We start from the raw sequence: 22,698 nt of genomic DNA, 5'->3' as shown, positions 1-22,698 counted from the left end.
GGCATCAAAGCCCTATGAGTAACACATTAGTAATTTATCGTGTTGCAAACACTTTTATGTGGAATATGCTCATTTGAATTTTTAGACATCTTATCCCCATTTTAAAGATTAAATACTGATATTTAAAATTTAATGTTGGAAAGTAAAATTTTTAGTGCTTTCTACAACAATTCTAGAAATGTTTTCGTTGTTCTTACTGTATAGGAATATCATTGTTATTATTACCATTGTCATTGTCTGGTTTATTGAATTCTTATAATTTACTATGTACTCTTCTAAGCACGTCATAGGTAGTATCTCATTTAATCATTATATCAGTCTCAGCCCCAGGAGACTGTTGTTATTCCTATTTTGCAGATTATAGAGAAGTGATGATTGATAGAGGTTAAATAAATTTTACATCACCAGACAACTAGTGGGATTTGAATGTAAGCCTGTGACTTCAAAGTCTATACTAAGTTTACTGTACTTTGCTTTAAAAGTAATTAAATCTAGTTATTTTTTATTTTTGTTTTCTTTGTGTGTATATGTGTATGTGTGTATGTATATACTTAGTAATACATCTTATGTTTTGTTATTTCTACCTGTAGGGCAAACTTAGTAATTCAATGTGAGAACTGGTGGAATTTAGCTAAGCAGTTTGCAAGCCGAAGCCCACCTCTTAATTTCTTGTCAAGTCCTGTGCAGAGGACATTGATGAAGGCTCTAGTCTTAGGCGGTTTTGCACATATGGACACAGAAACCAAACAGCAGTATTGGACAGAGGTAACAGTGCCTTCTATTTTGATTGCACCCTTTTGTGTAACTCTGTAGTTCCTTTATCTATGCGTTGCCGTAAGAGTCTCTGGAGACATAAATGTATCAGTCATAGCTTTTCTTTCTTTCTTTTCTTTTCTTTTCTTTCTTTCTTTTTTTTTTTTTCTGAGATAGGGTCTTACTCTGTTGCCCAGGCTGGAGTACAGTGGTGCAGTCTCAGCTCATTGCAGCCTCTACCTCCCGGGTTCAAGCGATTCTCCTGCCTCAGCCTCCGAAGTGGCTGGGACTACAGACTCATGCCACCATACCCAGCTAATTTTTGTTTTTTTTAGTAGAGACGGGCTTTTGCCATGTTGGCCAGGCTGGTCTCGAACTCCTGGCCTCAAGCAATCTGCCCGCCTTGGCCTCCCAAAGTGCTGGGATTACAGATGTGACCAGCCACTGTGCCCGGCCCAGTCATAGCTTTTCTGATATTTTTTCTCCTAATGAATGGGTTGAAGCTTCTTATTTTACAGATGTTATCTTATAATTTTTCTGTACCTGCCCGTGTGTGATGACATTGAATATTATCAAGTGTTCTGCATTTTAGGCACATTTTTCCCAACTCAGTCGAGAGCATGGACTGGCTTATTAAATTTTCATTAGGGATCAGGGAAATATTCTCCTGTCTTGAATAAGATGCAGATTAACCATGATATTCATTTCCTAGGGCTGCTCTAACAAAATACCACAACAGAAATTTGTTTTCTCCTACGTCTGGAGGCTACAAGTCCAAGCTATAAGGTGTCCATGGGATTTGTTCTTTCTGAAGGCTATGAGGGAAAATCTGTAGCCTCTGGTAGCTTGCTGGCAGTCTTTGGCATTCCTTGATTTATAAACGCATCACCCTGATCCCTGCCTTCATCTTCACATGCTCCCCCTGTGTGTGTCTGCATCCACACTTCCCCTTTCTGTATCAGTTATATTGAACTAGGGGCCCACCCTATTCCGGTATGACCTCATCTGAACTAATTACATCTATGACAACCCTATTTTCTTTTTTTTTTTTTTTTTTTTGAGATGGAGTCTTGCTCTGTCACTCAGGCTGGAGTGCAGTGGTGTGATCTTGGCTCACTGCAACCTCCACCTCCTGGGTCAAGCGACTCTCCTGTCTCAGCCTCCCGAGTAGCTGGGATTACAGGTGCGCACCACCATGCCTGGCTAATTTTTGTATTTTTAGTAGAGACGGGGTTTTGCCATGTTGGCCAGGCTGGTCTCCTGACCTCAAGTGATCCGCCCACCTCATCCTTCCAAAACGTTGGGATTACAGGTGTGAGCCACTGCATCCGGCCAACTCTATTATCAAATAAGTTCATATCCTGGGGTTTGGATTTCCACATATGAGTTTTTGAGGAACACAGTTTGACCCATAACAACAACCATGGGCACATTATTTAATAGGCTTTAAATCAAGGGCCAAGAGTTGCCAGTGTGTGTGTAGGTTGCCAGCCTGCAGTCCTTGTCTAGAGGGCCCTTAGTGTTTGAGAAGGGGCACAGTAATGGAATTAGGCAGTTGTTTGTGACTTCAAATCCAGGGGAAACCAGACTGACTAAGTATTTTTATTTTAAACAGTTGTATTATCATATGGACAACTTAAAGTTGAATTAAGATACTGTCCTCTTGAATATGAGTACTCTTATATACAGGGCAGGACTGATTATCTGAAGTTACGTTCTGTGCCAAGAGGAATTAGGTAAAGGAAAAAGGAAAAAAACAGACAAGAGCTTTGAATTGGGCTTCACTCTGTAGAGGTCGGCAAGCTGCAGCCCATGGGCCAAATGTGGCTTACTGTCTGATTTTGTAAACAAAGTTTTTTTTTCCTTTTTGACTCATTACTTGGAAAGAGATGGAGGGAAATGGCAGAATTCTTTGAGTGGCAGGGAGACAGTTATGTCCCATGCTTTGAGTGTTCTGGCTTTACATGAGCGGAAAGTTAGGATGACCCTCAAAATGGGGAGTGTAAAGTCTGGTTTAGATATTCTTTGTTATGTGCTTGTCCTGCCTCCAACAATTAGAAATGTTTTGGAAAGTGAATATGTATCCAAGCAGAGGAAATAAAGCATGAGAACTGAGCTTTAAGAAAATTCCTGGTTTATTTTTATAGGTTCTTCAGCCACTTCAGCAGCGATTCTTAAGAGTGATAAACCAAGAAAACTTCCAGCAGATGTGTCAGCAAGAGGAAGTCAAGCAGGAAATCACTGCCACACTGGAGGCCCTGTGTGGCATTGCTGAGGCTACCCAGATTGACAACGTAGCAATCCTGTTTAATTTTTTAATGGACTTCCTTACCAATTGCATTGGATTGATGGAAGTTTACAAGAATACCCCAGAGACTGTCAATCTCATTATAGAAGTTTTTGTTGAAGTTGCACATAAACAGATATGCTATCTTGGAGAGGTAAGCACTTTCTAATTTTATCCCCTCAGGATTAAAACTCTTTGAAGCTGTAATAAAATAATAGATCTTTGCTTAAAATTTGATTAGTATTATCTTAAATAATATTTTTATTCCTTCAAAAGATTTTTTTTAAAGATTTTTGAAAAGAACTTATAATTTAGAGAAAGTCATGTTGAATGAATGTAAATTTTTTTTTTAATTTCTTCTAAAAGGAAACGGGATACATATACAGAACGTTCAGATTTGTTACATAGGTATATGTATGCCATGGTGGTTTGCTGCACCTGAATATAAATTCTTGTCCTAAAATTTTGTTAGAAAAGGGGTAAAATTAAAAAAAATATACTCTTAATATATGCTTTATAGAAATTATTGTTTTAATGTAGTTTAAAGCAAGAATTATTGCTACTCTTGGAATTCGGAGTTAATTTATATAGAGTATATTTTAAAATTTTTTTAATGTCAGTGTACCAAGTAGCATAATTTGTGCTTTTTTTTTTTTTTTTTTTTTTTTTGCAGTCCAAAGCTATGAACTTATATGAAGCCTGCCTTACTTTGTTGCAAGTATATTCTAAGAATAATTTAGGGCGGCAAAGAATAGATGTTACAGCAGAAGAAGAGCAATACCAAGACCTGCTTCTCATTATGGAACTTCTTACTAACCTGCTGTCAAAAGAATTCATAGATTTCAGTGATACAGGTAAAATGTAACGTGATGGTTTTTAAACTTTGTTGTTATCCTCCTTTTTATTAAATCAAAGGATTGTTTTCTGTAAGAGACATCTCATGAGGAAATTCAATTTATGGAATAAATGAAAGAAGATCTTTGTGGTCAAAGTGAGGGTGAGGACCAGTGGCCCTCCTGCTTGCCTTGCCTCTTGTAAGAATAATAGAAATAGTATCTCTCATTCATTGAGATCTTACTAAATGCCAAGCACTGTTCTTACCTCTCACAATGGTATGAAGTCAATCCCATTGTTATTCTCACTTTATAGATGAGGAAACAGAAGCACAGAGAGCTTAAGTCACTTGGCCACAGATACTTAGCCAGGACTGGGATTCAAATCCCAGCCTGTGACTCCAGATGCCAGTCTCTTCAGAGTTACACTTCCTGACTAATCACTTCTCCATGTTCCCCACGGTGGCCACCCCAGAAACCCTAGCACTTTCCAGAGTGTGGCTTGGAAAGCCCTGTTGGTGTAGGAAGCACTCTCTCTGGAGTTAACAGCCCACACTTTGAAGACCTAGCCTAGTGTCTCACCTACAGTATGATGTGAGGGGAGTTGATTAGCCTACCTATGTCTTTACTAGCTGGTCAAATGGGTATGATAATAAATACCTTTCAGTGTGTTTGAAGGATCAGCTGTAAAGTGTCTTTGGTGCCTAGCATTGTGTCTGACAATCAGTAGGTAAAAGATAGTTGCTGTTACAGGCAAGAACCTGATCAGTAATTTAAACCTCATATATGTGTATAGTTTTCAGTGCTGTAGAGTTCACTCCCCTCCTATCTCACTGCCAACCTTGCCTTCAAACAAAATGGATCCTGTTTCATGACAGAAAAATGAATCATATCTAGCCTCTCCTATTATATGTTGTGCAGACATGTGTGGTAATGGACATTTTTGGCTTCTTCCTTGTAAGATTCTCTTTCTAAGTTGGGTGCTATAATATCCACTTGACTTATTTATCCCAATCCTTGAGATTGTTCTGTTTCCTTAATTTTTTCGTATTCCTTATTCACTGGACCATGTCTTTTTTTTTTTTTTTTTATTCTTGGGCCACGGTTTTTCCAATATCTGTCCTGAGCTAGGTACCATCAACTTCACAGTGTAGAAGGTTTACTCTTTTTTTTTTTTGCAGTTAACTAGGGGTACCAAGGTGAGATAGTCTGAAAAGCAGTGTACAAATTCACTTTTCCTCAGTGAATTCTTTCTGGTCTGTTTTTAGGCCCAGCCTTTCACCCAAGTTTTCTAACTTTCTTCAGGTCAGTTCTGCTTAATCCAGGAGTTCTTAACTTTTTCTTTCCTTGTTGTTGTTTGAGAGGCAGGGTCTCCCTCTGTCATCCAGGCTAGAGTGCAGTCGCATGGTCACAGCTCTGTGCAGCCTCAACCTCAGGCTTAAACTACTCTCCCACCTTAACCTCCCAAAGTGCTGGGATTACAGGTGTGAGCCACTGTGCCCAGCATTCTTAACCTCTTACTAATACAGTATTAGTTGGTTCATGGACTCTTGGAAACTCTTCTATACATTTTCCAGGTGTGTCAGGACCCCAGGTTCAGAATCTTGTCCCCAGAGGAATCTGTAACTAAATGTTAGGACCCAGAGCTAAAACATGTATATGTTTAGATGATTTACTATCATGATTACCCTGTGTATCATAAATCAGCTCATTGTTTCAATTTTTTCATTTCTAGAAATAGTATCATCATTTTCTTGGATTCTTATTCTATGCCCCCACTCAGGCCCCATCTCAGACCTACTAACTCTAGAAATCTATATTTTGACTAAGTTTCCTAGTTGTTTCTGACATACTACCAGATTTGTCTTATTTTCAGAATAATTTTCCTAAAATAGTGATTCCATCGTGTTTCCTACCTACTTAAGTACTACAGTAGATCCCAGCGCTGGGCAGCGTTAATAAGAGAAAGGAGAAGGGACAGTCCACATTTCTAGAATATTCTATAATCCTATCAAAAAAGGAAGGATTATAATAGAAGTAAACATTTAGAGAAACAATTGTGGAGCTGTGGCCAGTTTTTAGAATCTTCCATCTTCTTCCTACCTTGAAGGCCCCTTTAGGGAATCAGAACTGCCTCTCTGCTTCCTTACTGGACTCTAGATGGAGGATCCTCCCCCAGCACAGCCTTCCTGAGTTTTTCTTTGAGTAACATAATTTCTGTACGACTTGCCCTGGACCCAGTAGGACTTGTACCAACAATAAGGGATAGCCATTAATATTTTTGGAATATTTTTCCACCTGGGAGTCTTCTTTGGTTAAGGGTGAAATGTTTCAGATCATTTACATTGAAAGGGCAGGGGATAAAAAATTAGCCAGGCGTGGTGGTGGTGGGCACCTGTAGTCCCAGCTACTCTGGAGGCTGAGGCAGGAGAATGGCATGAACCAGGGAGGTGGAGCTTGCAGTGAGCCGAGATTGTGCTACGGCACTCCAGCCTGAGTGACAGAGCAAGACTCTGTCTCAGTCAATCAATCAATCAATAAGAAAGGGCAGGGGGGCTATTAAGGTGTTTGAAGACAATCTCCCAGGTTTATGGTGCAGCTGCACTTCCTCCCATCTGCCATTCTAAGAACAAATTGTAGAGCAAACAATAAAGCTAAGCATTTGAAGGAGAGATTTTCAAAATAAAAGCAGCGAAAAGATTAAAGTCATAATAAGGTTAAGAAAAGAAATTGATGCTATAATGCTCAGGCTAGACAGAACAAAATAGGGGTAAAAAGAATAAAACGAGTATGTAGGGTTGAAATTCAGAAGAAACAAAAATGAAGGCAAAGTAGAAAATTATAAGGAAACATCTTTGGCACATCGGGCAAATGGATGGTAAAAAGGAAGAAAATATTTTATTTAAAAATAAAGATAATAGCTGAAACAAAATATAAAATATTCTAAATATTGTAAAACAAAGTTAATGGACTAGGTGAGATATTAAAAGCATAACTGCGCCAGGTGTGGTGGCTCACGCCTGTAATCCCAGCACTTTGGGAGGCTGAGGCGGGTGGATCACCTAAGGTCAAGAGTTTGAGACTAGCCAGGCCAACATGGAGAAACCCCGTCTCTACTAAAAATACAAAAAAATTAGCCGGGCATGGTGGTGCATGCCTGTAATCCCAGCTACTCAGGAAGCTGAGGCAGGAGAATCGCTTGAACCTGGGAAGAGAGGAGGTTGCAGTGAGCTGAGATCGTGCCATTGCACTCCAGCCTGGGCAACAAGAGCGGAACTCCAGCTCAAAAAATATTAATAATAATTAATAAATAATAAAAGCATAACTGGAAACTGGCATCTGACTTTTTTTTTTTTTTTTTTTTGTGAGACAGAGTTTTACTTTTGTTGCCCAGGCTGGAGTGCAATGGCGCGATCTTGGCTCACAGCAGCCTCCGCCTCAGCCTTACGAGTAGCTGGGATTATAGGAACCCGCCACCAGGCCTGGCTAATTTGTTTGTTTATTTGTTTGTTTGTTTTTGAGACAGCGTCTCGCTCTGTCACCCAGGCTGGACTGTGGTGGTGCCATCTTGGCTCACTGCAACCTCTGCCTCCTCGGTTCAAGTGATTCTCCTCCCTCAGCCTCCCAAGTACCTGGGACTATAGGTGCCTGCCTTTTTTAGCAGATACTGTGTTTCACTATGTTGGCCAGGCTGGTCTTAAACTCCTGACCTCGTGATCCGCCTGTCTCAGCCTCCCAGAGTGCTGAGATTACAGGAGTGAGCCACCGTGCCCAGCCCAGGCCTGGCTAATTTTTTGTATTTTTAGTAGAGATGGGGTTTTGCCATGTTGGCCGGGCTGGTCTCGAACTCCTGGCCTCAGGGGATCTGCCCACCTCAGCCTCCCGAAGTGCTGGGATTACTGCGCCTGGCCTTGACATTCTTTAACGTGGTATCCGACCTGCTTTCTTGACTCCTTAGCAGAGCACATGGTTAGAGACTGAGCCCTCTTGGAGCCCATGATGGGTCAGCCTTTGCCGTCTCTGAGAGACGTGTCTTCTTGGCAGATACCTGGAGCAGGGAGTCAAGCTCTAGTACCAGCTTTCTGCTCCAGAGCAGGCTGGGGTTCCTTGGGTAGAATCCAGGCTTACCAGCATGATGTGCAGGGAACATTTGGTGACTCCTGCTTTAACACAGGAGATTCTTCCAACCAGAACAAAGATTCCAGGGGAGAAGTTCAGCATTAGGCTTAACAAGTGGATTTTAAGTAGACACATATCCCTCATTTGATCTTTTTGTTGTTGTTATAAGAAATATGCCCTTAATAGAAAAAATTTATAAACATAGAGACAGAAAAATCATGCTTACTTTTGGACACCATCCAGAGTCAACTATACATTGCATTTTAGGAATTTCTGTTTTTGTTATTTTTGTCCAATTTTCTTTGTGATCATGCTCTAAATACAAGTTTGTTTTTATTTTGCTTTTACTCCTGGCAAGCTGCGAACTAAATTCAATTTTATATTCTGTCGTTTTGTTTAATGTAGTGTTAACCTTTCCCTTGTCATTAGAATCTGTGATGATATTTTTAATGGTTATGTGGCATTCCACATTTTGGAATTTAGCCTGTTTCCTAATATTGGACATCTGGAATGTTTACCTTTTTCCTCTTATAAATGGTGATGCAGTGATCATTTCTGTGGACAAGGCTGTCTGAATTTCTGATTATATCCTTAATAGATAGAATTCTCAAAATGGTCTTAATATATTGCTTTTGAGGTTAACCACATTTCATCCTTACTGGCAGTGAAATGTTATCATTTTTACAAATTATTTTTAATGTAATGAATCAGAAGTAGTATCTTTTTAAAATTTGTATTGCTTGATTAATAGTTGGAATGGATTGTTTTCCTTTAGAGTCAGACTTTGATAAACGTTTGTTTAGAGATGTTAATTTATCTGTTTAGGTCTTAGTATTCTCATTAATATTTATATATATATAATTCATATGTATTAAGAATGATAACCCTTTGTCATATTGGTTGTTCTTTTTTAAACTACTTTCTTTTTTATGTAACATTTTAATTTCTGTATTTCTCGCATTCCTTTTAAAAAAGCTTAGAAATATTATACACACTTGAAATCAAATGGATATTTCTATAGAAATTGTTTAACTCATTATGGCTAGTATGCCAGTAAATTTTATATTTCAAAACATTGATTAAGCATTAGTTTTATTTCTAGACTGTCTCCTGCTCTTAACCTCCCCAATACTTCTGTATCAAGTACTCATATCCCCTAATAAAACTCAAAAGGATGACACAGGGCTGGGGTCTCAGATCTTTTTTTCACCCCTGGATGTGCTGTCTCCTCCATCCCCTCGCCAGAGACCAGGCAGGACGAGGTCAGATTCTTTATTATTCACTCATTGATTTATTTAGCCTCTAGGGGTGAGTTTATTTTCATAAGGGTAGAATACACACTTGGAAGATTTATTGATGTTACCACCATAAGCCTGCATCCTTTTATTTTAATAGATGAAGTGTTTAGAGGACATGAGCCAGGTCAAGCAGCAAACAGATCTGTGTCAGCAGCGGATGTTGTGTTGTACGGAGTAAACCTAATTCTGCCCTTGATGTCACAGGATCTCTTGAAGGTAATTAATGAAATTGAACGTGAACATACCACTATGTGTAACTGAAGTTCAAAGATACTTTAGACAAGAATATATCTGTGATTTAATTTAGTAGTTGTATCTGCTAAGTGCACATGAAGATACAATTTTTGTATTTTCATTAACGGTTACTTGTGCATGCTTCTCAGTAACATGGGCCCTTAGTCTCTGTTTCTGCCCCAAAGTCCTGCAGGCACCCATACATTAGTGACTCGTTTTGTCAGGGAGTGCTACAGAAAGAAGCCTGTCCTTTTAGAAAGTACATTCTGTTAGCAGTTTTGATTACCTCATAATTTGTCACTAAGGGAATAAAGTACGTTAAAAGTTTCAGTGTTTTCCTCTGATACTTTCTGAACATCATTCTCAAGTTAAGGGATTGAGCAAAGGAATGCATTTTCCAAGGGGCACCATGTAAAAATGGGATGGTATGCTTCCAAGACTGATGCTGTTTTAAAGTTTTTGCACATTCTGATTACATTATGCCTTGGTTTTGTCAGTTAATATTGAGGGTGTGGTGGCGGTGAGGCAACTTTTTTCTACCATCCGTAAGTACCACAGAGGGAGGTCTCTTGTCATGAGTTGTCATAGCAGGATAAGGGTGGGGATGAGGACATGGGTGGAAAGGAAAGGAGGAGTTTGTGTGTGTATGTGCACATGTGCATGCATGCATGCGTGTGCACACACACACAAGATAAAGACAAGGAGTAGGAGGAAGTAAGATAGTAGAGGCTGGGCCGGGCGCAGTGGCTCACACTTGTAATCCCAGCACTTTTGGAGGCCGAGGTGGGTGGATCACGAGGTCAGGAGATCGAGACCATCCTGGCTAACACGGTGAAACCCCACCTCTACTAAAAATACAAAAAAAAAAAAAAAAAAAAGCCGGGTGTGGTGGCGGGCGCCTGTAGTCCCAGCTACTCAGGAGGCTGAGGCAGGAGAATGGCGTGAACCCGGGAGGCGGAGCTTGCAGTGAGCCAAGATTGTGCCACTGCACTCAAGCCTAGGTGACAGAGCGAGACTCTGTCTCAAAAAAAAAAAAAAAAAAAAGTAGAGGCTGAGAAGTGTCCAGAAGGTGAGTACATACGAGAAGAATGAGTCCTGTTTGATTGCCAGCATAGCAGGATCTAACCGTGTGCTTCCCCCTCCTTGAGAGCATCTCTAACTATTGGAAACAATGTTGATGACCCATGGCATTCACACAGCAGCCAGCCAGCAGGATGAGGAAGTTTAGTCAACTCTCCATATTGATTTGCATTTAGGGTTTGTTTAAACAAATAAGCCATTAAACATTTAAGTGTGTATTTTTCTTAAGTGTGGTTAAACCAGATTACCTACTTTTACCTCAGTTCTCTAGGATAGTACAACTGGAAAAATGTTTTTGGAAGTGTAAAGACCGAATACTCTGCTCTGTGCATAGTCTTAACAATTTGTATTAACCTTCTTGAATTTTTTCAGCATGCTTGAATGGAAATACATTTACAAAAAGGTTTTACTCCTAAGTTATTTACTAATTTTAAATCTGGCTGCCTTGTTTACTTTTTCCGGGTAAACACAGAATATCTGGAATTGACCTTAGATTTTATTAACTATCTAGAAGATAATTGTTTTGACTGTCTGTTACTTTGTTTCATAGTAGTTACTAAAATATGCCCTTTATTTGTACCTGTTTTTACATTTAATTTGGTCTTCATGTTTTCTATATCTTGTACATGTTTTAAAGAAATCATTATATTTAGAAGCTTGTCAGTTACTTTATTTTATTGCATTGATGAAAATAGAAATTGGATACTAATGAGCATCCAAATAATTTAATATTTCTTTTTCAGTTTCCAACCCTTTGTAATCAGTACTACAAATTAATCACATTTATCTGTGAGATTTTTCCTGAAAAAATACCACAGCTTCCTGAGGATCTGTTTAAAAGTCTGATGTACTCCCTAGAATTAGGAATGACATCATATCCTTTAAATGAACATCACTGTTACTTGTTACTTGGGGGAAAAGATCTTCCTTTAAAGAAAAGTTTTTTAAGTTTCCATTTTTCATTTTTCTTTTATGGTTCAATTTTATTTCTTAAAAATCCCTGGGCCAGGCACGGTGGCTCACACCTGTAATTCCAGCACTTTGGGAGGCCGAGGCGGGTGGATCACCTGAGGTCAGGAGTTCGAGACCAGCCTGGCCAACACAGTGAAACCCTGTCTCTAATAAAAGTACAAAAAATTACCTGGGCGTGGTGGCGGGTGCCTGTGATCCCAGCTACTCGGGAGGCTGAGGCAGGAGTATCGCTTGAACCCAGGAGGCGGAGGTGGCAGTGAGCCGAGATTGCGCCATTGCACTCCAGCCTGGGCAACAAGAGTGAAACTCCATCTCAAAACAAAAAAACAAAAAACTGTCACCACTGTAACTGCTCTATTTCTGTGTTTCTTTGGTTAGTTTGCCTCGTCCTGTCCTCCTTTCACAGATCTCTGAGGCATTCAGTCCCTGGTTCCAGAGTTACCCCTTCATCAGGGTCCCATTAGTAATGCTGAGCTGGGTCTCTGGTCTTAGCTCTGATTGTAGAGAATAATATGACTTTTTAATAAGTTGTATGTATCGTAAACTGAAACAAGCTATACATCACCAGGCTCAAACCCAAAAACCTTATAGGCAATCTGAAAAACACTGGAAATCTTCTTTCCTTATATAACTCAGTGAAGATATTGCCCATGAGTCTACTTGTGTATCTGTATTCATTTCTAAAAACACTCATCCATTTAATACTAGCTATAATTTTTTTATCTTTTATAAATCGAATATATCCAATCTAGTTTGTTCTTTGACCTTCATGATCAGAATGAGTTCGGAGGTTTGCCAGCTTTGCCTGGAGGCCTTGACACCGTTAGCTGAACAGTGTGCAAAAGCACAAGAAACAGACTCACCACTTTTTCTAGCAACACGGCACTTTCTTAAGGTAAGATGTCTGTGCGGTAGGTCAGAAAATCAGCTACTTTCAAAAGTGTGGTCGGTGCACATAATTCTGCATTCAAATGAGGAAATGCTTCCATTCTTTCGGGGGCGAGGAAACCATGACTTCCTGTTCACTGTTTTTTTCTGGAGATCAGCTCTTCATGGACACATTCTCATCCTCTATTTTTTGTGTTCTTGGAAATTGATGTGGTAAACATTGAGGGAATTTGATATTGTTGATTATTCAGATACCACAGCAAGTAGCAATATCTGTAAGGTATTTTTTTTTTAAACATTAAGGAAAATTTCAGATTGATTTAATAAATAGAATAACAACCAACCCTCTCTTTTTCTTTTTTGGACTGGGGAGGGACTGGAGGATATATGATCATCCTATGTTTTTATTTAGAAGTCTTATGTAATTTCAGCTGGTTTTTGATATGCTGGTTTTGCAAAAGCACAACACAGAGATGACCACTGCGGCTGGCGAAGCTTTCTACACGTTGGTGTGTTTGCACCAGGTACTGGACATGCCTCTTTTCAGGGGACTCTTCTCATTCTATTTTGCAAAGAGATTGTTGAGATAGATGGTGGGTCATTAATCCCCCCTTATAGGATCTGTGACTCAGTGCTTCAGTTCTGTTTCAGTGAGGAAGTATTTCTTAGCTTCTTTATTAGCTTTCACATGTCAGTTTGTGTTTACCTGACAGCTGTTTGTCAGTTCAAAGCATTTATTTTTTGTCCTCCACCATTATGAACCATCCTTTGCAATGGTCACTGCCCCAAAGCCTGTCCTTAAACAACTGTGCTAGGAATGAGGAATACATAATGGGTGTGTGAAGAACTCATGGTTTCGTAAGGGAGACAGGATGGCAGACAAGGAAGAGTCTGCCTTCAGACAGTATGGAAGACAGTATTTTATTGCATATTATAGAAAACAGTATATTATTTCATTTTGTTGATCTTTTAAAGATCCTGAAGCATCACTGATAATGGGGTTAATAGAAGAGTTAGGCTAGCTTACCTGTCTCCCCGCTTCTGATCGAATAGGTGCCTGTGAAATTTATGAAAAGGACCGTATTGAACAGTTTGCTGCCTCTGTTTCCCCTTTTCCTCTCCCATGCATATATATACACACATATATATGTAAGGTACATATATATATATACACACACACACGTATATATATATGTACCTCCCAGCATGGCCAAGAAGCTTTGGCGTTTTATTTCCATCTTTAAAAAAGGCTTTAGAGGAGGTCTTCCTTACTATTTAAAGACCTCCTTTCTCTAGACTTCCCGTAACATCTGTGCCCTAAGCTGAAGGTGCCCAGGGCCTTCATGTCTTGCTCTCTGCCCTAGGCTGCCACTTCCTGCAGGTGGTGCCTGCTCTCAAATCTGTGCCCTTTCTCTGTCATTTGACTTACTTGTTGCTTACTAGCAAGGTAGTCTTCTTGTCTGATCCTTCCTTCCTTCCCTCCTCTCTCTCTTTTTCTTTTCTTTTTTCTATCTTTTTCTTTCATTTTTCTTTTCTTTCCTTTCTTCCTTCCTTCCTCCCTCCCTTCCTTCCTTCTCTTTCTTTCTCCCTCCCTCCCTCCCTCCCTCCTTTCCTCCCCCGTTCCCTTCCACCCTCTTGTCTCTTCCTCCCTTCCTTCCTTCCTTCCTTCTCTTCCTTTATTTCTCTCTCTCCCTCTCTTTTAACATATTTACACACTGCAGGAAAGAGCAGGTTTTAGGAATGGCCAGTATGATACTTGCTGCCTGGCCCCAGAGGCTCTACTATCTCGCTTTTTTTTTTTTCTGAGACAGGGTCTCACTTTATTACCCAGGCTGGAGTGCAGTGGTGCAATTACTGCTAACTCCAGCCTCGGCCTCCTGGCCTCAAGCAATCCTCCCGCCTCAGCTCCCCAAGTAGCTGGGACTACAGGTGTGCACCACCACACCTGGCTTATTTTTTGTAGAGACGGAGTTTCACCATGTTGCCCAGGCTTGTATCAAATTCCTGAACTTAAGCAATCCACTCGCCTCGGCCTCCCAAAGCGCCTAGGATTACAGGTGTGAGCCACCATGCCTTGCCACCTCTACCATTTCTCATGAGTAGGGAAATGATAGGAGATTATACTTGGTCCCCTGTGAACAGGACTGTCCCTTTGATAAGGCAATTAGGGGAGCCACTCTGGCTCCATGGTTGGGGATTGGGATGCTGCACCTTATCCTTCTTTTCCAAATGTAATTAACATTTGATTTCACCATTTTGGTCTATCATGATATCCCAAGAAGCCAATGAAAAATTACAGCATGCCAGGTGCAGTGGCTCATGCCTGTAATTTTTGCACTTTGGGAGACCAAGGTGGGTGGATTGATTGAGGCTGGGAGCTTGAGACCAGCCTGCTCAACATTGCAGAACCCTGTCCCTACTAAAAATTCAAAAATTAGCCAGGGATGGTGGTGCATGCCTGTAGTCCCAGGCTCTTAGGAGGCTGAGGTAGGAGGATCACTTGAACCCAGGAAACAGAGGTTGCAGTGAGACAGGATCTCACTCTGTTGCCCAGGCTGGAGTGCAGTGGAGCAACCATGGCTCACTGCAGCCTCAACCTCTTGGGCTCAAGCGATCTCCCATCTCAGCCTCCCAAGTAGCTGGGACTACAGCTGTGCACCACCACAACTGCCTAATTTTTAAATTTTTTGTAGAGGTGGGATCTCACTGTGTTGCTCAGGCTGGTCTCAAATTCCCGGGCTCAAACAGTCATCCTTCCTCAGCCTCCCAAAGTGCTGGCATTAAAGGCCTGAGCCACTATGCCTGGCCAGGCCAGCTTTTTTTGAGAGCTTACCTCTGTCCTGGTTGAATTTCCCTTAAGCCCACACCTTCTTCCACTTTCCTTTATAAGGCTTTATAATAGAGTATTAAAAATAGAAAATTTCCCATATTCCTATATTTACTAAAGTCCTCTTCCTGCCCTTTCTCTAAGAGCTGCTGGGCACAGTGCTGGTTTGGAGCTTTCAGAGTGCCCTGCTCCACTTGGAGAAGGCACTGGAATATATTTCTCCGCCCCGTCCTCCCAAAAGACTCCTGCCTGTCCTGTCTTTGTGCACATTGCTGTCCTCAGAACTGGGTGGACCAGATATCTCTATTAACCTCTGGGGAACTATTGCAGACTTAGATTATGTGTCAAACGCAACATAAATAGGAATGATGTGCTTTGAAGAGGCAGCACAACAAAGTTGATTATCACATGGGTCTTGGGGCTAGATTGGTGGACTCTTGCTTGATCTGGGTCATATCACTTCACCTCACTGAGTGTCGAAACCTTCACCTCTGGAATGGGAATAGAAACAGTACCTGTCTCGAAGCCTTGTTGTAAATGATAGATGAATTAATCCATGTAAAAGGTTTTCAAACAGTAGTACTTAAATGCTGAATTATTCTAAATGTTAACTCTTAAAATGTGTCCCTGCCTTTTAGAACCCCACAGTCCAGTAACTGATAAGATCTACTTGTATGATATTCTAAGGAGGATACTTGTGTATACTTTATCTCTTCAATAGGCTGAATATTCTGAACTGGTTGAAACATTACTATCAAGTCAGCAAGACCCAGTTATTTACCAGAGATTAGCAGATGCCTTCAACAAGCTCACTGCAAGCAGCACTCCTCCTACGCTGGATCGGAAGCAGAAGATGGCCTTCTTAAAGAGTTTAGAAGAATTTATGGCAAATGTTGGTGGTCTCCTTTGTGTAAAATAAACAACAGAACTTTATGCTTAATTTAGATCCTTTCTGCAAAGTGCACTGAATTGCTGAAAGTTGACTTGAGTCTTGTCCTATTCCTCAGTTCATTTGGCCATTTTGGATTTTGGAGAGCCTGAAACTTTGATATGTATGTAATACAGTGAAACAGGAGAGGTCAACTTGGCATCAGCTTCTGCTGTTAAGTGTTAGCCACGATCTGTCATATATATGTCTTTTAGATTCTGAATGGTGATTTAAAATTTTCAAAATGAAATTCCATATATGTGCAAACAGATATGGGCACCACGAAATACATATGCAGTGCCTTTTTTCCTTTTAACATAGGTGGCTAGCCAAAGTTTAGAATTTTTGTCATTAAATATGAAATGGATATATGCTAGGCAGTGTTTCTCAAAATCTCCATAGATCGCCTGCATCACTTGAGGAGCTGGTGAAAAGGCAGATTCTTAGGCCCAACTGTAGACCTTCAGAGTCAGAATGTCTGGTTGTTGGGCCCAGGAGTCTTCATGTTAATAAGCTTCTCCCTTTCGTCACCCCAAAAGTTTTGAATCAATGAAAGAGACATTGAAAACTCTTAAGAGGTTTTGTGCTTTCTAGCTTTTCCTCCCTTTGATGATTGGGTTTATAATTCAGCAGGAAGGGGAAACATCACCAGGGGTTTGTTGGCTTTTTCTTAGCTTGCTTTCTTGCTTGCTTGCTTTCTTGCTTTTCTTGCTTTCTGTCTCTCTCTTTCTTTTCTCTCTCTCTCTCTTACATCAACCCAGTGCTGCAGGTTTTGTGTAATACAAGTCACTAATCATACTCTGATGCCTGAACTTGAGGAGGAAAATACATGTATATTTTTGTTCCGTAAAAATAACCTTAGGAACTGTAGCCATTTCATTGCCTTAATTTTAAGAGGAAAATACAAAAACAGCTGATTTGTTTTAGTAAGAAACCACGTCTTGATGCTTCAGAGTTGGTTTAGGGTGTTAGCTGCTATGAACCTGTTGCCCCTTTCGATCGTGTATTTATGTAGGTTTATCAGTGAAATGAAAGGCTTGTTTCCGTCTAGTCTAACTTTTTGAGTGTGTTTCTATCCAGCCACATAGCCCATATCTACTCTAAATGGCTTGCTTAAGCAATAATTATTTTAAAGGATGTGAATCACTGATTCACACAGACTATTGCACGTTGGGGCATTAGGGGCAATAATTCTTATCCAGTCATGGGAGCCAGTGAATTTAATTTCAGAGATTAAAAATTCACTTTAGATCCTCTAGTTTGATCTTTTAATCAGGATTTTTATACAGCTGCCATGCTCCCCTAATTCAGTGTGCCAGCTTACAATGTGGAAATAAAAGCTAATTTATACACAGCAGGCATATGAAACTCCACTCATTGCAGTACTTTCACAGCACAGTGACAGGTAGAGGACTCTGGCACAGGTGCACTCATGAAACTCTGCTTCCACCATGTTCCTGATACCTATCTATTAAACCATTCTGCAAATACGGTTTTTCTACCTGATTGCGTATAGCATATGTGTCATTACATGTGATGCTGTGCAAAACTTTGTATAATTCTGTGTTATTAACAGTTAACAAAACTGGAGCATCTGAATTACATCCAACCTGTGCATGTGATGTTAGGTAGATGTGAATGCAGGGCCTTGGGCCATAACTTACATTTCTCTCAATTTGATTAGCTTTGAGTCACAATTAAGGGGAAGCAAAAACATCTTGAAAAGACTGCTAGGAAGGAAATTAATATCAGTCATCCAGAAGTACACGTTTCTGTATTTTAAAAAATACTTTGATGCATTTATTTTTAGGTGGTTTTTTTTCCCCTTAAAAAACTTGAAGTGATATGCAGCAGTAATCTATTTGTTTTGCGTTGTTCTTGGTGTTTTGTGTTTCCCAGAGCCCTCAAGCCTTCTCAGCTGTTGCGAATTATGTGTATCTGTGTGTGTGCTAAGTACAGTCTCTTTACCAAAGGGCACTGAAACACACAATTGACTGGACAGGTCCACGTGCCATGACAAAACTATAATCAAGTTATTAAAACTAAAGATGAGTGGGAAAGGAATGCCTTGGTAAGTAAAAAGGCATCTATATTTAATAACTTTTATCCAGATGGCAACATATTTGCAAAATTTGCCCAGATCCTATTACAATACTAAAAATAGAAAATTTCACCTCCATATTCCTGAGGTGTAATTTCATTAGACTAGTTTTAGTTTAAAAAGACTTCTTCAGATTGGACCAAATAATACTTATAAGATCAGCAGAATGTTGAATATTAGCTCACTGGGGTGGGGAGAAGCCACTACCATTTTTTAGGTGATGGGGATGCCACTGAGTTGCAACGGCTAGACCTTTTCAGGGTGGTTGTGTCCATGTTTGCCTGATTGGGTGCTTATTCACTTTGTGTTTTCTTTTGTTTTATTTTGTCCAATTTTGTCTTTAGCTGTGTTTATTAACTTCTCCTGTCTTGTTTTGTTTTAATGCTCTTGGCCCAGTGGGTGTCAAGAACACTGGCTTAATTCAAGTCAGTTGATTTTTTTTCTATTAAAACTGTTGTTAAAACATTTTTTAAAACAAAAACATTATTTGTGCCCTCTTTTATATATGTCAAAGGGACACTGTCAAGTATTTCATTTTTAGATTTTTGTTTTATAAAATTTCTGTTGTTCATATAGTATCCTTTAACCTCTAGTTTTCCATACATCCTTTGTTTGTTTCTCATTTTATTTTCCTTGACCCATTTATTTCCCAAGGCACAATCACTAAAGACTTTGTACTTTCACAGTCTGTTAATGTAGTAGCACCTGTAACTGTGTTCTTGTTCTGTTAAAAGGATTGATTTGCTTTTATAGTCCTTGTGCTGGATGAGTGGCTGCCTCAGTAGCAAAACTACCTGACAGTATTTGACAGTGTCCTTTCCAGCACCATTATTTGGGTCTTTCAGGGTGGCCATCTCTGTTAGAAGACAGTAGCATGTTAACATCACTGCATTGAGTTTTTGTCTGGTGTAAAGTATGACTTTTAATGTAAACAAACTGCAGGTTTTTTTCAAACTAATTTTAAGAATTTAGTCTTATTTCATTGTAAACTGTGTATCTAATTATATTACATTACTCTGTTCAGATGGGATGGTTACTACCATTTGTCCATGTTTTTCATTTGAAAAGCAAGTATCTATATCATTTCCCCCCAGTCAGCATTATTTAACACTCCCCTTAACTGTCTTTGAACTTTCTCTTTTAACAAAAATGTCAAGTCTTTATAGTTGTAATATCACCATGTTTCCCATTTCTGTTAATACTTCTATGAACCCCTAAAGTATTGAAGGGAACTAGCTGTCAGTTTCAAGGATTACAAGTTTGAGTCTCCTAGTATTCAACATCATTCTGAACCCTGAAATAATATTTTTCTCTGTTACAATTTTTATCTGTTTGCCACCTCTGTTGTTAGAGGTGGTTGTCAATTGACCTTACTAAGTTAGCTGTCTTTGATGAGGAATTATTGTTATTGGTTCCTGAATAAAACATTAACCTTTTAAGTCAGAAGGAACCTCGGTACTTCTTAAGGTTTGTTTGTGTTTTCTAAAACCAGAGAATAAGGAACTGATTTGGCTATGAGGTTTAACATTATAATTTTCTGTAAGCTTTCCCACAAAACAACGTTGTTGATTTGAGGATATAATAATGTTTTAATCTTTTTAAAATATAAGTGGTTATTCTCTGACTTGGTAACTATGTTCTGAAAACACTGCATTTAAGAATTTTTAAAAATTGGTTTTCTAAAATTAAAATGTCCAAATTAGGCATATTGCTGAGCTCAAATTGATGTGAAATGCCATGGTTCCAGTTGAATTTTAAGCATATTTTCATTTAGGTACAAAATATATGAAGTATGCTTGGTTGATTATAGTGAGAACCCATGACATAGTTAACCAAAGAATATGTTTGGTTCAAATAAAAATAGAAGTTTAATACTGGGCATTCATTCTTTTTAAAGAGAATGAATGAAGAAATCGGTTTCCTGCTGTAGTTCTCTATGGGTAAGTCTTAGTAAAGACGAGAATGCTGAAGTCGGCTGTGGCGATTCCCTCCTAGGAACTGGGAGGTGTGGCTTGCCCATTACCCGCTTGAAGCTCACATCTTTACCCTCCTCTCCCACTGTGGTTTGATCTTCACCTATTCCCAGGCCCTCCCAGCAATTGGAGAGGTGTCTTTTTTTTTGGTTTTCGTTTTCTTCCCCCCCCCGTCTGCATTCTTAGGCCTCTTAGCTATTAGGAACTGTCAGATACATACTAGTAGCTAATTTTCCTAGCCTGAAATTATATACTGCATCTGCACTATGTACCTACTAGGGATCTGACCTCAAGTGTTTTCTGAGCCCAGGCTTCCTGGTGTGGTGTCTTTTACCACATAAAATTATTACAAATTGCAAATGTTGGTATTGTGATTTGATTATCTGTACAAAGAAAGAAGCTCTATGCAGTGAGTTTGTGGTTTAATGGTCACAAAAATGTTAGCACTGCTACCACTCAGCACGTGTAAAATTTTTTAAATTTATAAATATTAAAATTTTAAACTTACACTGACTTTTCAGTTTTATTTAAAGACCCAGGGATGAGTGTACTGTTTAAATATTTACCTCTATTAACATAACTAATGAAGGTATAAAATTGCATTTAGTTTTTCAGAAGATGCTGCAATATGATTTTAGGAAATAAGGCTATGTATTGAGCCAGTTATAGGCTGAATATCAGGTTGATAAAATTTTATTTGTATTTTTAAAATTCATAAATGGGAGTTAAAATGTGTCTTTTCACTAAATATTTTTATTACATTTTTGTTTTGACCATGTGTGATTTGTTCATGGGTATTTAGCTAGACTCTTTTATGAAACGCATTGAAATGGTGCTAGTTTGTTTACCATTATAGGAAGATTGACATTGGGGACATTACACGGTCCTAAAATAATTTTAAATTAAAAAAAATGAAGACATCTGTACAGATAAAAATCAAGATTTGCATCACCTTCTGGGAGAACCCGTGGTACTCACAGAATATCCAGTATTAGAAATATAAAAATTTTGTCTATATTTTATAATATTTATCTCAGCCCACAGTCTTAGAAACAGTTTCACAGTTACTAGTTAAGTCATTATCTTTGGTGCATATTTAGTAAATACTTTTAGCAAGTCATTCTTTTTGGCCTTTCAGGGAAAGTGGTGAATTACCATCTTACTGTGTGCTAGATAGATCCACCCTTTGCCCAGTGTTAAATCTTGTAAACATATGAAGTGAAAAGTTAATTTTTAAAGAAAATGCATTTTTAAAATGTTCATTTTTAACCTGAATTTGCTTTGAATATTCTTTGATTTGTAATGTTGTTATTTAGCTTATATTGAGATTTATTCCACTCCAAAGGTGGATAAAGAAAAGTTGTTTAAGAAAACCAATTAGAGTGTATTTTGAATTTTTGTTTCTTTCATTACCAAGTGTGGGGCCATACACACAGGCTAATCATCTGTCATTTGAGACCCACAGATGATTTCAAAGGTCCCAAATATATAAAAATCTATAACTGTTTTTTAAAAGACATCTTTAATGGTGCTCTCCAAAAATACAATTCGGTTGCTTATGAGTGATGCCTTTGACAGGCTGATTAGATTATAAAACAGTTTTGTTTTTTTAAACATAGGGTCTCAGATTGGGTCTTGTGCATTCTATGTAATCTCAAATGGCAGTTCAGTTTGACTTTCTTTTAAAACTAAGTGGAAATGGTATATTTGGTGAAACTAATGAAAGAATCTTTTGCTGGGAAATTCCATACAGCACCCCCAGCAGCATCCTGTCTCAGTCTGGCGTACAATTCAACCTCCTACTGAGTGTCCCTGTAAATTATTTTTAATATATAGCATGAGAGTGAACTGAGGCAACTCATTGATGTTTCCCAGAGATGATGAATGAACAAAAGCAAATAGGATCTGCTAAACATTTTTATTCCCACAGTAGTGAGCAGTTTTGTTCTTGTTTTGATAATGTTCATTTCTGCCTAATCTTAGGCTTCAAATACAACTTTAAGAAAGCCCAGGATGTTACTGAGTAGTGGAACTTCTTATTTGTACACCTGTTTATAACTGCACTGCCCTGGATGTTATGGTTATTTCTGAGGACTGACCTGGTAAAGCTAGTTGAACTGGTAGACTGCAGGGTAGAGGCAGACCTAGATTCAATGTCTAACTAAGCTACTTAGGGCTTACATTAATTTCCACAGGTCTGTTATCCATATCATGAGTTTATAAGTGTTCCTCCCAAAGAAAAAATTTAAAAGTGATGGATGAAATATAATAGTAGATGCTCAATAAATTCCATTGTATTTAAAGATTATTTCTGAAAACAGATTTCATTTCATTAGACAAATGTATCCTAACACTAAGTCTGATACCTAATAGTCAATTGCTTTTAAATACATGCTGTAATATCT

General features: G+C 38.9%; 1 protein-coding gene across 2 annotated transcripts in view; it reads left to right on the top strand.

Annotated features, from left to right (window-relative positions):
• Positions 1 to 20,802, top strand: part of XPO4 (exportin 4) — a 124,411-nt gene extending 103,609 nt beyond the window's left edge. The window contains exons 16-23 of one of the 2 annotated variants that reach the window (XM_055097151.2): positions 591 to 765; positions 2,901 to 3,194; positions 3,714 to 3,894; positions 9,388 to 9,506; positions 11,348 to 11,479; positions 12,355 to 12,471; positions 12,896 to 12,988; positions 16,013 to 20,802. In XM_055097151.2, the coding sequence (XP_054953126.2) occupies positions 591 to 765; positions 2,901 to 3,194; positions 3,714 to 3,894; positions 9,388 to 9,506; positions 11,348 to 11,479; positions 12,355 to 12,471; positions 12,896 to 12,988; positions 16,013 to 16,210 (1,309 nt within the window). In that variant the 3' untranslated portion in view covers positions 16,211 to 20,802. The remainder of the gene's footprint in view (positions 1 to 590; positions 766 to 2,900; positions 3,195 to 3,713; positions 3,895 to 9,387; positions 9,507 to 11,347; positions 11,480 to 12,354; positions 12,472 to 12,895; positions 12,989 to 16,012) is intronic. The other variant, XM_008958510.6, reaches the window with a different exon arrangement.
• Positions 20,803 to 22,698: the final 1,896 nt, after the last annotated feature.

This window comes from Pan paniscus, chromosome 14, assembly GCF_029289425.2.
Source record: "Pan paniscus chromosome 14, NHGRI_mPanPan1-v2.0_pri, whole genome shotgun sequence".
Lineage (NCBI taxonomy): Eukaryota > Metazoa > Chordata > Mammalia > Primates > Hominidae > Pan > Pan paniscus.
The sequence above is the reverse complement of the archived record's forward strand: the minus strand, read 5'-3'. Positions and strand labels throughout refer to the sequence as shown.